The sequence below is a fragment of the Candoia aspera genome, chromosome 2 (assembly GCF_035149785.1).
Source record: "Candoia aspera isolate rCanAsp1 chromosome 2, rCanAsp1.hap2, whole genome shotgun sequence".
Classification (NCBI taxonomy): Eukaryota; Metazoa; Chordata; class Lepidosauria; order Squamata; family Boidae; genus Candoia; species Candoia aspera.
In genome coordinates this window covers 33246351-33264109 of record NC_086154.1, presented here as the reverse complement: position 1 = coordinate 33264109, position 17759 = coordinate 33246351, and the positions used below count along the sequence as shown (strand labels likewise).

The 17759-nt window shown below is 37.1% G+C and overlaps 1 protein-coding gene across 1 annotated transcript in view; it reads right to left on the bottom strand.

The window, feature by feature from the left end:
* The window catches only part of CHL1 (cell adhesion molecule L1 like), an 88283-nt gene extending 73814 nt beyond the window's left edge, over window positions 1-14469 (bottom strand). The window contains exons 1-3 of the mRNA XM_063291600.1: window positions 14311-14469; window positions 7907-8012; window positions 5932-6122 (exon numbers count right to left, since the gene is read on the bottom strand). Of these exons, the coding sequence (XP_063147670.1) occupies window positions 5932-6122; window positions 7907-8012; window positions 14311-14401 (388 nt within the window). The 5' untranslated portion in view covers window positions 14402-14469. The remainder of the gene's footprint in view (window positions 1-5931; window positions 6123-7906; window positions 8013-14310) is intronic.
* Window positions 14470-17759: the final 3290 nt, after the last annotated feature.

Here is a 17759-nt window from a genome sequence, read left to right as displayed (position 1 = left end):
TCGGCCCCTCTTCCTTTTGCCCTCCAAGCTGGTGATAGTGTTTAACAATATAGTGGTGTCATACTTGATTCCAGAGACAGTAATATAGAGATTAGTTCTTCAGAGAACTAATCTCACATTCAGTAACAGCAGAATCTAATCAGACTTGACATGATTACTCTATATTTGTTGCTTTATTGCAGACAAGGAATAATATATTTCTGTATAAAGCTTGATTCCTGTGTTATACAGTAGGAGACAGGGTTTAAATCCTAAGCCTTTCCCTCTTTGACTTTTGAGTCAACAGATTTTTGGCTCTTCTCTTTCCAGCCTTGAAAGTTGTAGATGTTGGTTCCATGTGAATCATTAGCTCTTACTTCACCAGTGTCAGCCCTTAAAGAGGGGGAATGAGGGATGGTGTGTCTGTGTGTGTGTGCGTGCGTGTGTGTGCGCGTATATAGCTGCCTAGTAGAGAAATATTACTTTAAAGTACAGAGGCATTTACCCTATGAAAAGAAAAGAAAAAAAAGAAAAGAAAAGAATACTACTCCTTGTATGAAGACTCAAATTAAACCTTGTTTTATATCTTTGCCCCAAAATCTTTCAACCACATAGGCTAAAAGTGATGTGTCATATTACCAAAAAGATGAGTGAGTTAAAAAAAAAAAAGAACTTTGAAACTAAACCAGATCTAGTAATAGATTATATGAAGGTTGGAATGTGAATAATTCTCCTCTTAAAGGAACCCTTTTCTCTGTATCTGTCTGGTTCCATAGCTTGAAAAACCAGCCCTGAGGAATTCTCCATCAACCTCAAGCTATGTTCTTGTCCATATATATTTATCTCTTTCACATCCTGCCATTGAGGCTAGCAAAATCACTTGACTGCTGCTTGTTGATCTCCTTCAAAGATCAACAATGTTGAGTACGGGGAAAGATTCCCAAGGATAGTTGGACTGGGAAGTAAAAAAAAAAAGAAGGAGAAGGAGAAGCGGTATATTTAGCTCTTGGCCCACAACCGTAGAACTCAGTACTATAATACTGGATTGGAGGAATGAGGTCCAAGATTAATGGGGAAAAAAGGACTTCTAAGTGTGGCATAGATTTAAAGACCAAGACCAACACCTTCAACTGTGGGAAGCAATTGCCAGCCAGTACAGATCTCTCAGTACAAGTTGGACTTTTTCCGCTGGCTAGCAGCCTGGCTGCCACATTTTGCACCAACTGCCATTTCTGGATTCCTCAAATGTTCAATATTAAACTCCAAACAGATTCTCTTCCTTTTGGCTACAGGAATAGTTTGAAAATTAAAAGGAACAGGTTGTCTCAATTACATAGCTTAGTAGTTAGTGCCTTCAGCTTCCTAATAGTCTTCAGTTATGCAGTACTGTGGAGTTTTACTCCAACATGTCTCTCTGTATTTATGTAAAATAAATATTGAACATTCACTCAGTTGAAAGTGCATAAACTCTTATTTTATTCCAGGTTCTCTATTTTCATCCTTATAATATTGTAGGGCTATTCTGACTTAAGATTTGTGTAATAGCACTTTTTAAACATTTGCATTGTCACTGTGATGTTGGAATAACTGGACTGTGTAAACAGGACTTTTATTTTCTCTTTCAGCAGGATCCTTGTTTTACTTTGAAATCCCGCTGTCACTGAGCAAAGTGTAAACCACTCAATGGTTTCCTTGGCATAATTGATGTTGACGAGCATGACTTAGTGTGATTTCTTTCTCTGTTCACTTTTTATATGGATGGTGAGTTGCCAAGCACCTTGTATCTTCCTTTAAAACTGTGGAGGGAGGGCTGCCAAGAACCATGCTATTATCATGATGTCATACTTATCAGGCTGTGCTTTGACAAATGGAATTGTTTGTACACACATGGAATTGATTTCTTTTAAGCTCTTCTACAGCCCCACTTATCAAAGTTGACCACGTAGGATACCATTGTTTTAAGTACCAACTCGGCCAAAGGGGAGGTAGGGGAAAAAAGAGGGACCCTTGAAAGGTGTTAAGTTTCCCTCTCGTAATCAAAAGTCCATGTATTTGTACATGAATGGTTGTGAGCTATAAACAAGCACATACAACACTGGTCCTTTACCTAATCTAATCTAAGCTTAGTCCTTCTCTCAACACTTCCTTCACTCTCTCTCATATATCCCCTTAATAATGCTAGGATTTTTTTATTTTATTTTCCTTGTTTTTAATGCTTTTGTTGTTTTATCTGTGGAAGCCAGCTAGAGCCTGGTGGATCAGGGAGCATACAGATTTTGGAAATAAATAAATAAATAAATAGATATTCTTTCTACCCAGACACATCAGGTTACTCGCTATTTCACATATAAGCCAGCAAGCTGACCTCGAACAGCTAAGCTCATGATGATTACTTGAATGGGACACCACCAATGAATATAGGAACTAAGGCTATACAGGGAAGAAAAGAAAATCAGGAATGAATATCATACCACTTCTGTATGGTTGCTCAAAATCCTATATTTGGCCATGAAGTGCCAGGAGTCACCTTTGACTTGAAGGGGAATTTTCCTTTACTTTTACACATAAAGCCACTTACACACATTTACACACACATACATGGCTATTCCTTTACATATGCACACTAAAGCCTACTTAAAGCAGTTGTTCTAGAGCAGTGAGTGCATCTTGAAGCAGCAGCTCTAATTATCTTTTATATTTAATTATTTTCAATCACATAATAGAAGAGCAAAGCCCTGGTGAAAGAAAGAACACTCAGGGACTAGGGAAGGGAAATGGATTAGGCACAATCAATTTTTCCATACCTGGATTAAATCAATATTGATGAAAATTACCCAGTCCCCAATGGGGAAATCTAGGGTGGAAGATCATCTGCTTGACTACTGTAAAGTGCTCATACCACATCTGGAAGATTAAACCACTCTCATTTATTTGGAAATGGACACCAGCTAGTCAAGTCTTATGAAATTAGCTGGCATACTATAAACAGAAGTTACCTAGTTACAAACTCCAAACCTGGCTGCTCATAAAATGGGGTGGAGGTCCTGGACTATAAGCATTTGCTGCATATTGTAAGTCTTGTATTTATTCTATATATATTCTATATATAATTTCTGCCTCTGTATCCCCCTCATCCCAATCCAAAAAAAAAATGCTAAAACTTTAATAACCTTAACTTCACCAGAATCCTCTGGGATTGCTCTAAATCTCAAACAAAATTCCTTCTCTTTCAATTCCAATAATGCCAGATTATCTAGTTCTATTTCCAACTCTCTGTCTATAACTTTTGCTTTGAAAGGCCTTGAAGGTACAGGAAATGTTTCAGGAAACCATTTGGGGACAATAAGGACTGATCTACTCTACCGGAGAATATTGTTTGTTTATCATGATTCTAATTTAATGGGTTTTTGTTGCCTGGTGGAACCAAATAGCATATCAGCCAAAAGAGAAAAAGAAAAGTTGCTATCTCTCAGCCCAAGCAGAGCTGTCGTATGGACAATTTGGAGGACAGAGTGTTATGCACACTGCCTTGAACCTCTGCAAAATAGGATATGCAGACATTTAATAATATTATGATAATAAAGCAATGAAAAAGAGAGAAAGGGGGGAGGGGAAGTATGTAAGTATTTTCCCCCTTCATTGCTAAGATTTCTAGTTTTATTAATGCCGGAAAGTTTCTTGTTCTAGTTTTTAAATGCATCTATTAAAATTTGTGGAAAATATTTTAAAGGATCAATTATAATTTCATATAAAAGTCTGAAGAGCATTAAAATAAATCTCCAGAGAAAAAGAAGGGATTCAATATTAAACATTGTCTACCCAAATCAAATCACTGCCTGACACTGATAACACAATTCTCCTGAGTATACTTTAAATTGGTTGTATATTAATATGCCTGCTGGCTCCTTCCTGGGGAAAAAAAAAAGCATGGTGGGAGTCAGCAAATAACAAATCTTACACAGCCATGATAATATATGTATGCATAAATTCAGCCACGTTCCATGTAACTTAGGGCTAAACTATTCAATACATTAAAGATGTAACGCGCAATTGCCTTCTGAGTTTTATTTATGATAGAGCAAGACTACTGTCTTTGTTTGTGGAGAAGACTTAAATTCACCTCCAGTACTTGTTTTGGATTTTTAAAAAAGGGTAGAGGGGAAAGGGACAACTGGATCTCTGTCCAGTTTGCTCTGCTAAGGAAAAATCAAAAAGATGTCATTATTCTCTTATGTTTAGTGTACGTGGTTTAACTCTATGCTAAAGTACTTTGGATTTCGAATATCATATTCATGTTTCAAAATTATTATTTGACAAACACATATGCATAAGATTCACATAGAATTCCTCACTTCAGATGTTCAAAGTCCATGTTAGCAGAGCTGGTTGCCACACTACTGAGGCTACTAGATCTGTTCTGCAACAATCTTTACAGCTACTAGGTGCCAGCAAAGAAATTTTGCCCTATCTTGGTAACACCCTGGTTGGTACACAATGAGGCCATCTGCTATGCTTGCCTGCAACTCTCTTTGGCCTGCTGCTCAACCCTCAGCCCATAATGCAAGGCACTGCAGATGCCTACATTCTTCTATGGACATCACCACCATCCATGCCTTGTATTTAGCATTTTGCCTCCTCCAAGTGACATCACTGTGTCATTGCCATCATGCCTATAGCCCTGGAAGACCACTTTAAAAACTCATTGAAATCATGGTCCCTAGCCCATCCCCCAAGTATTATCTTTCTCTTAAATTAATTACAAGTCATTTTTTAAAAAAAAGTCATTTAATTTATTCAGTTTAATTTATTATTATTTTCCCCATTTTTCTTGTGTGCCAATTGCTCCCATTTCTGGATAGGAGGGCATTATTCATAGTAACTTATGCCTTGGTCCAGATGGACTACTGCAGTGTGCTCTATATGCGGCTATACTTGAAGACCATTTGGAAGCTGCAGTTGGTCTAGAATGCAATGGCACAGGCAATTATGGGCACACCTTGGTACATCCACGTTACATCATTGCCAGTTCTCCAAAATGAGAAGTTATCATGGTGATAGTGCCCTAGAGAGAAGCCTGAAGACAGGTGAAAAAGTTAAGTCTTCACTGGAAACTATTCTCCATGTGGATTATTGGTTACTTTGCAATCAGACATTCAGATCTGCTGCCCCAGCATATAATTTCTAAGTAAAAGTTTTCCAGTATTCCATGGATAAGAAGATACTTAAATGCATAGAGAACGGTATTAAGCCTGCTACTGTAGACTACCGGTTTTAGCTGGTGGCTGTACCTGGCCAAACTTTACTGGGGTCATAAGCTAACCAGGATCAATCCTGATTACTGTTTGGATGGGAGACCACCAGGAAATATTGGAACTGTAGACTCTGGAATTGAAAAACATTCTGAAAGAAGGCTATGGCAAATCATGCTAAAATGCTGCTAAGAATGCTAAAGGGATGTACCCGTAAAATCACCAGAAGTCAAGCTGGACTTGAAGGAGACTTTACTAATGTAGATCACAGGCTTTTCACATTTCGGTTCACATCTTAGTACAATTCTAATATCTCCAATTAAAAATGCTCAATAGATTTGCTCAAAGAAAAATAATTCATAATTATCTTTCCCATATCTTTGTTTTTATTGCTATTCTAGTGAGATGTCTCAGTACATCTATTTCCATTTGATGTGTTCATAAATGTGCCTTGGAGAAAGCGGATAAAAAGGGGGAACCCAGAAGGAATTCATAAGACACAACTAGAGTACAGGAAATGCTTAGCACAGTTCTCCAAAACAAAACATCTGTAATTTTCAAGGCCCCTCTCTCTCCTGAGTGGTTCTTGTGAATCCTAAATCAAGTTAGAGGCAATTAGTACAATAAACTACCACAGCAATAACCATGTTCTGCCATCTTACTTTTTGGCTGTTTAGCAATCATCATCATCGTGAATACTCACCTGGAACTATTAGCTCAATTTCCTCTGACACAGAAGTTCCCAACTCATTGGATGCATAGCAGCGATATTTTCCTTGGAAAAAGGATATGTTCCCACGATTTTTAACCACAAATGTTCCTGAATTATTAGATGCAATTATCCGTGAGTCACCCAACAGACCAAATGGTTTCCCATCTTTTGTCCAGTTAAAGCTAAAATGAGAAGAGTTTAACGTTAATAATGTTGAAACAGTTGTAATGTATCAATATTGTATAAATTAAATTCTAAAATAAATTATACCAGAGATGAATAGCTGATAATCTTAATCATTTATGACTTGCCTTTTCTCAACTAAGCAATGCCTATACCTGAATTAATTATAATCAGTACATATTAGATAACTTTCATGTCAAATTCACATTCTGATAAAATCAACTGAAATATAGGGATGCCACTCAAAACTTCAAGTTAAGGATGAGTATCTCAGTACTTTTTCAAAGTGTATGTATTGAGAGACAAATATGGCATAAAATATAGCATTTAGAAAAGTTCCTTAGAATGTAAGATCAGATCCAATGCTGATCTGTACACTGCACTGTGGGATGATTCTAAACTGGGAATTAGCATAGTTGCCTTCATGATCTTTCCCTTGGTGTCCTTTGGTGACTATGTGAAATCTAGAACTGCTATTGTTTAATGTTTATGCAACAACTATCTCAGCTCTTCCATTTTCTTTTGAGGTGTTATACATATATTTGTACAAGGACCTCCTCGATGCAAGTTATCTGAGATTTGTGAACATTCTTTGTAAAACCTTACACACCTTTGTTTTGCACAAATTCCCCAAAATGTTCAAAAATCTCCCCCACTTTGTAAGCAATAAATTATGCTGAAAAAGTAAATGACTGAGAGGGAGAAATCAGTGTACCGTAACCTTTTGTTTCCAGAGTTCCCTGAAGGAATGACTGATGTGAAACAAATCCTGCTTGATGCATTGATAGTAGAATCAGAAATATTGGATTAAAAAAAAAGTCTGAATTACCAGAAAGTGGAAATACAAGTGACAGGCCAAAAGAGTGACCCAGGTAAGGACACTTTACTGGATAGACCAAAGAAGCTGGCTGAAGTTTTAAAAAGTAAAGGGGAAATACAAATGATAAAAGAAGAAAATGACCTGGAAGAAGTTTTCTTACTGGATCTACAAAAGAGGCTTGTTAAAGCCTTGAAGAAGCCTTTCTGATGGGACAAAGGAGACTTGAAAAGAGATCAAATCCTGTGACATTATTTGAATGAATTAAAGATTAAGATTTTTCAGAAGTAAAAGGAAGGAATATAGGAAGGTTTATTTGATCAGGGTTAAAATAAGACATGTTTTTATAAAGTTCTGGCAACATTTTATAGACTTTTGGTGGACACCAGGATTGAAAAGTCATGTTTTTCACAACAGACCAAGTTCGTTCTTGTTTTGGACAAAAATGGCCTAAATGAATTGGGAACATATGAATGGTCTGAATGGGGAGGAATGGGAAGTCTGGATTATACTGTTTTACCCTTCCCCATATCTATGGCATTTCTGCACTTTGACATCTATGTGGAAAGAACATTTTACGATCAAAACTGAAATGTGGGTGGATTACAGGAACTACACTAGAAATATAACCCGATCTTCTCCAACTTGAAATTTCAAACAGGAAGTGGTTGGTAGCGACTTGAATAGTGCATTAGCATGCCATGCTGTTACACACTTCAAATCTGAGGTTGATTTGGCTGTTAAACCTAGATTATGAAATTAAGTCACTGACCAAACCCTGGTTATGTTTGTTTATGACTGATGCCTTTGGCCATCTACCAACAATATAGGGTAGGTGATAAAATAAGGATAAAGGGAAGGGAGATAAACTTTTATTGAAAGAAAACAGTGAAACACAAAGGTTTAAAAAGCACTAAGTAAAAAAGGAATAAATATGCAGAGAGTCACAAATTTAGTAAAACTTACATTGGTTGGGGATTCCCTTTAGCTTCACATTTGACTGCAAACTCTTCATCAAAAGGGAAAGCAACCTGATCAGCTGGTTGTGTTGTTATTGTTGGGAGCTGTCGCACTGAAATACACAGAAGTAAAATGATTGAATAAACAAAGCAACCATTTTTGCTTATGTCCTGACTCTTTATCATAGAGAAAGCCACCCTGACTTTAGCAGGCAATTCCAAAAAATAAGATCAGCTACTAAAAATATTCTCCACTGACAAACATGATCCAAATGTGAGATTAAATAAGTAGCCATCATTTTACAGGGGAGGGTACTGAAGTGGTTAAGATGTTGGTTTGGAACTAGGTACACTTTGAACTTTGGTACTGGAGAAGATCCTTGAGACTAACTAAGATAACCAAGGAAACAAATTAATCCAGAGTTCTCACTCAAGGCACAAATGACCAGGCTCAAATCAGTGTATTTGGGGCACATTATGTGAAGACCTAGCTCTCTTGTTGTTGTTGTTTATTCGTTTAGTCGCTTCCGACTCTTCGTGACTTCATGGACCAGCCCACGCCAGAGCTTCCTGTCGGTCGTCAACACCCCCAGCTCCCCCAGGGACGAGTCCGTCACCTCTAGACTTCTTGAGAAGTCCTTAATTCTGGGAAAGGTGGAAGGAGAAAGAATAAGAGGACAGATAGCAGCAAGATGAATGAACTCAGTTACAGCAGTAATGAGTGCACATTAAAGACCTAAAAGACCAGGTTGGGGACAGAGTATCCCAGAGAAAATCTAATTTGTGTGGTCAGACACTTGATGACAATGAATCAATCAGGGACACACTCAGGCTCAATCACAGTCACTGGGTGACTTAGGCCAGTCAGTATCTCTCAGCCCAACTGAACTGACAGGGTTTTTGCTATCAAATAAAATGATAGGACTCCATCATATGTATTGCCTTGAGCTCCCAAGGAAAGATGGGTAGCTCTCCAATATCTATATCATTCACTTATCTAGACTTCCATTGCCTGATAGAATAATTCTAGAGAAAAGTTTTCTTGGTGAACACCAGAAGGTTGAGAAAGTAAGGAACAACACTAACATAATATAGGCTATATCTTATAATAAAGTCTAAACTGTTTTCCAATAACCCCTCTATTATTAGATACAAGCACATTCTCAAATGTCTTTATAAAAGGACTTCCAGGTCAAAGTTGCAAAACTCTAAGTGACCACTACATGGCAGTAAAGACATATTAAAATTGCCATCTAGTAGTCATCCAGGTTTGTACAGCCTGCATGTGGTATCCCTATTCTACAGTGCAACAGCCGTCTTGCAGCACATTTCTAATGTGCCATATGGTAGTTCCTACAATAAAGCAAACAAGTGGAATGTGGAATTAATGGCGAGGTTACCACTGGCTATCTAGGATTTGAATTTGTACTTTTTCTTTTCCATAATAATTAAGAGTCAACAGTGGCATGATGATGATGATGATGATGATGATGATGATGATGATGATGATGATGATGATGATGATGATCTAACACTTTCTAGTTTAGAGACAAGAATATAAAACCTGAATCTAAGAAATAATTTGAAATAAATGGGACTGTGCAAAATAGCTAGAGGGCTATAACAGCAGTGCTATTCCTAAAAGGTGTAATGCAGTAAGACAACATACTATCTTTTGGGGAGGGAAGCAGAGTTGGAAAACAGATATTCATGGCAAGCATTTCAGTCATGCATATGTTGTGCTTCCCAAGAGAATCCTAAAGCAGAGATCTTGCATAACTTCCATTCATTTTGGTTTGGCTTGATCAGGAGGATTCCCCAGCAGTGTTGTTCAAAAGGAATTTCACTGAAGGGAATGAACTCAAAAGAGTTACATCTTAATCTTTTGTAACAGGAAAAAAGAAAAAGAGAGAGAGAGAAATTAATTTGAGAAATTAATTTTAACATTAATTGTGAAGTTAATAAATTTAGCCATTCCATTTTCATTTATAGATTCTTATTACATACCTCCACTGCAACTACCTTCTCTGCTGAAAGTACATTAATTATCAACTTCAGAGTTTAGTACTATGCTTTTAAAACTTTTTTTTTCACCACCAGCACTTTGATCCTAAGAAAGACCTGCTTGTCCATTTTTGCTCCATACTGACTAACATTCACTCCCTATAACCTTATCAGTTTTGTATTATTGCAATTCTTGATTATTTAAAAAGAGAGAGGGAGGAAGGGAGGGAGGGATTTCAACCTTGAACTTTTTAGTTTGTCCTTATTTTGGTCAAATATGTCTACCATTTCAGTCCTTTTCGGACTGTCCATGCTATTAAATTAAATAATTTAAACAATACACAGTATTGTTTCCTGTGGCTCTGGGAAGTTCAGGACTTTTTGTTAGATAAATACGTTGTTCATGTTTCTTTTTCTCTCCTTCTATCAGTGAAGTATTTCTTTTATCTTATCTGACGTTCTATAAGTAAGTCAACATCAAGCTTTCTAATCCCCTGATTATTCTCATCACTCTTCTCTGAATCCTTGCCAAGTTTATTCCCTATGATCTCTAAGAGGATAATCTTATCATATAATGCAATTCCCCCTCCCTTTCTAATACTCCTGTCAATTTTTAAGCAAATTATATCGCCTAGTTGCTGTATCCAGTTGCTGTGGAACATTTGTCTTGATGTGCTCAGAGTTCAAGTTCAACATGTTCATTTCTCATACTCTGAGTATCTATACTGTTAGTGATTAGACAGTGTATAGACAGTGAGGACCATGAGATTTAATAACCCAGTGACCTGTTTGGTTTTCAATTGCATGATTTCATAGGACCCATATGGCAATGGCCATATAATACATATCATAGTTTCAAATGCCACCATACCAGAAGACAGCACTGGTGATAGAAGGCACGGTGCCAAGTGACAGAAACATCAGGAAGAAGGAGTATGAGAAGCTGGAGAAGTACCAGGGCCTGGAGGAGGAACTAGAGAGAATATGGAAATGAAGGCCAAAGTGGTCCCAGTGGTGGTAGGGGCATTCAGAGCTGTGACCCCCAAGCTGGGATTGTGGCTCCAACAGATCCCAGGAGCAACATCAGAGCTCTCTGTCCAGAAGAGTGCAGTGCTAGGAACAGCCAAGATACTGCACAGAACCCTCAAAGTCCCAGGCCTCTGGTAGAGGGCCCGAGGTTGAAGTAGATACATACCACCCACAGGGGTGAGAAGGGAATTTTTATGGCTTCCTGAACGCCCCCAGTGCCCCCCCCAGGAAAAAAAAAGAAGAGTCCTGCACACACATGCACAGAAATTTCTAGCAGCACTATTTTTAAATATGCCACTGTTATGTCTTATCAACTTTATGAATATGGAAATTCCGGAGGAGAAAATACAGTCACTCTTCTAGTGTCTCAGGTCAATCCTGGAAGTATATTTTTGAATACAGAACATTGTGATTCATTATTAAACTTGCACTCCCTTTAACACAAGTCCTGTCATGAGTAATGATGGCGAGCAGGAAGGGGCTCCCATCCAGGGTGGAAAACGCATGCATAGTACTGAGGAATTAAGCAGCCATTCAAAGAGACACAGATCAGGCCCACCTTAGCTTTTGGGGTTTATATGTCTGGGTTTTTCCCACGCTTATTCAGTTTGTTAGGATTCTGTTTATGTAGCAGTGATAAACACTAGAGAACTACTCCTCGTCTCAGTGTGTGTCTCGCTGTTAGGACAAGTCCATGTTGAATGTATTTGAGTATAGCCAAAAAACAACAACAACTGTTCCATCATGTCTCTGCTTTAATTTGTGAATATTTCTTTTTAAAATCCAGAAACAAATAATTTATTTAAATGCTATTTAAGTACATATTTTAAAACAGACTACCTCCCAAAATACATTTTAAACTAAACTAATACATTTAAAAAAAACCCCAAGGATTTTATCAAGATATAGGGAGAAAGATCATACTTCCAGAAATATGAAAGCTGCTGGACAATGAATATAAAACAGACTAATTTGTTTCAGAATTTTTCCAGCCTCCCTATGAGCCACACAATATGTTTTTTCTCTGGATTTGTAATATAACTCAGAGACACTGAGTATAAACCTGTCACTGGAGTTAAACTGCTTAGAAATTACAAATATACATCATACAGTTGTAGGCTTTTGAAACAGGAGATGTTGTTACCTGATCTAAGGCTTGGTGTTGCTCTGTAGAATCTACTGTTGCCAAATATTGGCATCTTTATTCAAAACCATACAGCCTCAGTAGCAGGATAGATGGACTCACAACTATGCGAATCATCTATTTCATAGATTTACATTCTTTTATTATGCTGAAGAAATTAAAGTGTTGTGAATCTTCAAATAACCAAACTATAAAAATGGAAATTGTACCCTGAAGAGTAATTGACCATAATAGAATTACCACTTCGTTATAAATTACAAGAATGGATATTAGAGAACTGGCTAGAAAGTCCTTAAACCTAGTGAACTGGAAAACTCACTGCTCAAAGAGAATGTGGTATCTTGCTGCACCATATGGTACCTCTTCGTCTACACCTTCAGTGAAAGCAGGCTTTGCCTATCTTGTTTATAGCCAAATATAATTCATGTTTATTAAAGCCATTAAAAACCTTCATTAACAGAAATTAAGAATTCAGATGGAAAAATAGGGTCAAAGCAAGGCCATATAATTTGAGGAGATGATTCTAACTAATGGGTAATCTAGAATCCAAATTTGCAATTTAGAAGAGAATTCAACTACCAATTCTGAAAAGGTAATTCATTTACTTTGAACTCAACACCAAGAAATTTAATTATTTTTCCACAGCCAGAGCAAGGCAAATCCTGAAAAACTACATCTCTGTGAATGATTAAAGTAGCCATATCAGCTGGGAGCAGCTGATGAAGGAGGCACACAAACCTGGAAAAGACATGGCTGCTTTAATTATTCAAGAAAAGGGGTTTCATACGTGCTCCCCCACATTGCAAAGCAAAAGAGTTGTCTACCTATAATAGTCACATTCAAGTTTTCTGATAATACTGTTCTCTATCAAATAATTGTTCTTTGTACAATTTTTTGCCCTCTGTACCTAATGATGGCTGTATACATTCAAATTAGACAAAATAGTTTCCGGCCACCATTGGATGCCTCACTGCTAAGTCAGAAAATTGGTTGATATGAAGTTGAAAATGACAACAGCATCCTACTTATAAAGGTATATTAATGTGTTTAGTGAAAACATGGGTGCCTCTCCCTTAGCAGAAATTGAGAAAGGTGCAGCCAGCTCACTGATAGGAGCCTTGAGAATCCCACAAGAATTATTCTGGCACCTTTTTTAACTGCAATACTTTTATCTTCTATTCTTCATTGCTGATTGCTCAACCTGGGATACTTTAATTGGGTCCATTTCATAATAAGCATAATCATAATAACTATTGACTGTGTATAAGAACAGATCTAAGTATATTGTATTCTGGTTGACACTGCAATCAAGAACAATACAAGGAAGGAAGGAAGGCAGTCAGTCCTGGTAAGCTGAGGAAGTATTAAGTCTTATTTTTATCATCTGTCTACAGAAAAAAATATCTTAAAACTTCTCATTAGGGAAACTTACGAAATTTACATGACAAGCAACAGCAAGTTTTCACTTAACACTAGACGGGAATGGAACAGGTCTCTAGAACTTCTACACAATCTCTTATTAATAAGATAGAATTGATAAAGCAAGATGAATAATTGAAAAGGAAAAGGAAATATTTTATCCAAAATGTGAACAAAACACTACTTTTTTTAGGAAAAGCCAGTCCCATATCAATCTTTGAAAACAATACCCATGTTTTTCATTGTCTTGCAGTTCTTTTTTTCTTCACAGATAACTGATGTATAAGCTGTCTTTATAGAAATGTATAGTTTTATATATTGCAAGGCACTGAAGTCTTAAATGGCAGCTAAAATATATAATAAATAAATATGCAAAGTAGCAAAACAATGGTTTCATTAAATGTTTTTGACTGATTTTTTTTAATGGAATAAATATTCAAAGAAGTATTGGAGTATATTATTCTTTATTGTCACCATTTTTAAATATTCACAGTGAGTTTCTTTCTCAGAACTGGATACCAAACAAAATTCTAGTGATCCTCCTGTCTAAATCACAGCAGTAATGACTGATTCATAATATAGGAGAAATGAGAGCAATTTGGATCTTAATCCACCTGTCTATGTGCTATATGTATGTTTTTATAGCTGTACATGAATTGTAAGGGAAGGAAAGCAAACTTGCTGTTCTATCACATACGAATTCTCAAGAGGCCACACTAGGGAAAAAAAAATAGAACTCAAAATGGAAACAACACATTGGTAGGATTTTATCTGATCACCAGTGGAGGAACATTCAGTAAATAGCTATAACTTACCAGTAAGCGGAATTTCAATAGCTGCTGTCAAATTTAATACAAAGAAAAGCAGGCACACAGAGATCCTTTTTGTTCCTAATGGCATCTCCATCTTTCTTCTGTAAACACGAAGTCCAAACAGATTGAAAGATGCCTTACAATCTTCTTCTTTTGCAGACTGAATACAGTCCCAGAGAGTAAAATCTGGAAATGGTGCAGAGAAAGTCACAGAAATAAACTTAAGGTCCAGCATTAATTACGTTAAGAAAATGAAGAAATAGGCAAGATTTATAAGATGAAGCATAAATCATAGCAATGTACAGATTGCAATTTATTCTTTTATCCTTCTGTTCTCATGTTCAGAAAGGGCGGGGAAAAACAAAATCAATTACCCCAAACAAATCTAATTTACTTTCCTGCTTGTGTACAAGGAAAAAAAAAAAAAAGAACACGCCTAACATATTTGGCACACTTATAGTAGCTTCTATTCTTTTTATTTTTTAAAATAGAACATAGATTGAAAACAGTTTAAAAATATATATATTTAGCATGAAATTTTAATTTTTAATATAGGTTATAATTATATATTTTACAGTGCCTCCCTCGCCCAACATCCTAGGATGCACATCTTCAAATTTCACTAACAATTAAACAGCTCTTGATAGAAAATATGCTTTGGTACTAAGGCACATTTACAGATAATATTGTTGTTTGTCACGGGTGTCTCAAATCAAGCATCAGTAATTTAAGGATGATACAAAGACACCATTATTTTTATAGCCATTGTAAAATAAAATGGAAAAACAGAAGCTGGAAGGGATAAAACGAAATAAGGAACCAAAAGTCTATATTTCATCTTTGCACACTGCTCAGTGACCAAGGTGGAAGCTAGTAGTTTGGCAACCAGCTGCTACACTGATGGAAAGTCAGGTGAGCATTTATCTCAGAAGAAATGTTCTGGATTGTAATTTGTACTTCAGAGAAGCCAGCTATCTTCCAGTTATATCTGACAGAGGAAAGGCAGTCAGCCAGGAAGCGACACTTAGAAAACCCCAGAGAGACAATGAGAAACAGCTGGCTGACCAGCAGCTATTCAGAGGGTGTTACAGGCCATTGGTTTATAACTGGGTAGAAATTATGGAGATTTGGGAGGGGGTTTATTTGTTTACTCAATACTGGAATCAAAGGAGAGGAGCTTTGATGGAGTTCCATATTCAGGGTTGCTCCTTTCCCAAGTCTCTCTTAAATAAAACCTGAAAGTAAATAGAAGTAAAACTAGAGAAGGAGCACATTCAAACACTATTTTAATCCACAAACATATACAGATGATTAGATTTAGGGAGTTTTGCATTCAAAATGTCATCCAATCTTAGAGCTAATGTGGTGGGCTTGGGAAGATCTTGATGTCTCCATAAACTGACAGCCTATTGCAATAGCCTACCACTAATGAAATCAGGCATGAATCATGCTTAAACAGCTGACATAGCAACTGCTGTGTTAGGACCGTCTCACCCATATTCAGTGAGGTGCTCTACCTCCACTATTACACCTCGTCCTGCCTTTCATTGTCTCACTTTTCCATGTATTAGTGTATACGTTGCTGTTTCCTTGCTTCATCCTCATTATACTGTCACTGGATTTTGGAGTTTCTGCCTACACAACCAGAAGCTAAGAGCACAGAATTAAATTACTAACTGAAGTTTATGGTAGGTCTCCTGGCAGCATGAGTAATTCCTAACAGTGTACACTAATGTAGCTGTGTGTGTGTGTGTGTATCTGTGTGTGTACGTATACACACACAGACTATCCTATTATGCATTGAACAAAGACAGTCCAATATTGTAATTAATAATCAGACATTTTGAAGGAAAACCTCGTATTGCAGTAACTAAAACCATAACCAAGAGTAACAAAAGAGTACTGGACCCACTAAAGAATATTCAAGCCACTTCCCTCCTAAAGTCACACCTTTGGCATCAGAACAGGCTTCCAGTGAAACACTGATATATCAATATTGAAGATGATTCTAAAAAAAGTTTTAGAACTTGTTGCCAGAATGAATTCCTCTCAGAGTGAATCTCTCTCCTGAGATCTTGCTGGAAAAGGTATCCCATGAGATCTGAACAAAGACAAATGTACTGAGGAGACTTTAATGTGCACTCCTATATGCCTGATGCTTTTCTTGCAAAGTATTTAAGCTTCCGGGAAAGTCTGTCTGCCCATCTCTTCCCCCGCCCCACCTATACACACACACAGAGACAGAATTTTTAGTTTGCACATTCTCTCCATACAAACAGAAGCATCTTCTGATGTGACAGTACAACTGCAACTTTCAAAAATGGTGACACATACCAATATCTAGAAAGCAAAGCACTACGGTGCTCAAGGTATTAGACTAGATCTAGGAAAGCCTGGGTTCATGTGCAACCTCAAACATGGAACTTAGCAGGTGATTTGGGGCCAGTTATTCTCGCTTAACTGAGCCTACCTCACAGACTTGTCATTGTGGGGATAAAACAAAAACCACATTGAGTTCCTAGAGAAAAGGTAGGATACTGCTACTACTACTGGTAATAATAATACTCACATGGCAAATTCAATACTATATTTTAATCCCTGAATAGGGCTCAAGTAACAATTCAGCAAGCTCCTTGAAAACCTTATTTCTAAAGCTTTTCCTCCTCCTCCTCCTGTTCCTTCCCCTTCTTCTCTTCCTCTGGACATGCTTTCCAAAACAGATGAGTTTTAATAACTGCTCTGTACTGGATTTGCAATTGCTTCCAAAGGTTTTGAACAGCTTAATTCATACTCACTCCACTAGTTAATCTAATATCTAATTATCTATCTATCTATGTCCTAACAACCAGGAAACACACTGAGACAATGAACTGGTCTCTAATATTTATTGCTAGTACTTAACAGGAATCCTAACAAACTGAAGAAGCGTGGGAAAAACCCAGACATATAACCCCCAAAGGTTAAGGCGGTCCCGATCTGTGTTTCTTTGAATGGCTGACCAATTCCTCAGTGCTACGCATGCGCTTGACAGTCTGGATGGGAGCCCCCTGCTCGCCATCCTTACTCATGACAATCTATCTATCTATCTATCTATCTATCTATCTATCTATCTATCTATCTATCGTATCTATCTAATCTTTTTCTTCAAAAACTTCATGACAAACTAAACCCAAATGGCATTGTACCAGGAATGTGTTTCAACAATGATTGTCTTACTATTTATCACACCTAAAAATGGCAGTGTTATATCAAATGGCATGAAGCTTTCTTTTCCATTCATAGAGGGAAATAGAAGATTTATGGCATGTTATGTCTCTTATAAGCACAGTAAACATACCTCCCTTCACACCAGATTTACTTCAACCAAATGCTATTTTGATTTCCAAGAACCTATACCCAGAGTTAGAACTACAAGATAAAAGAAAATGTTGACCTCTTAGTGGTTCACACAA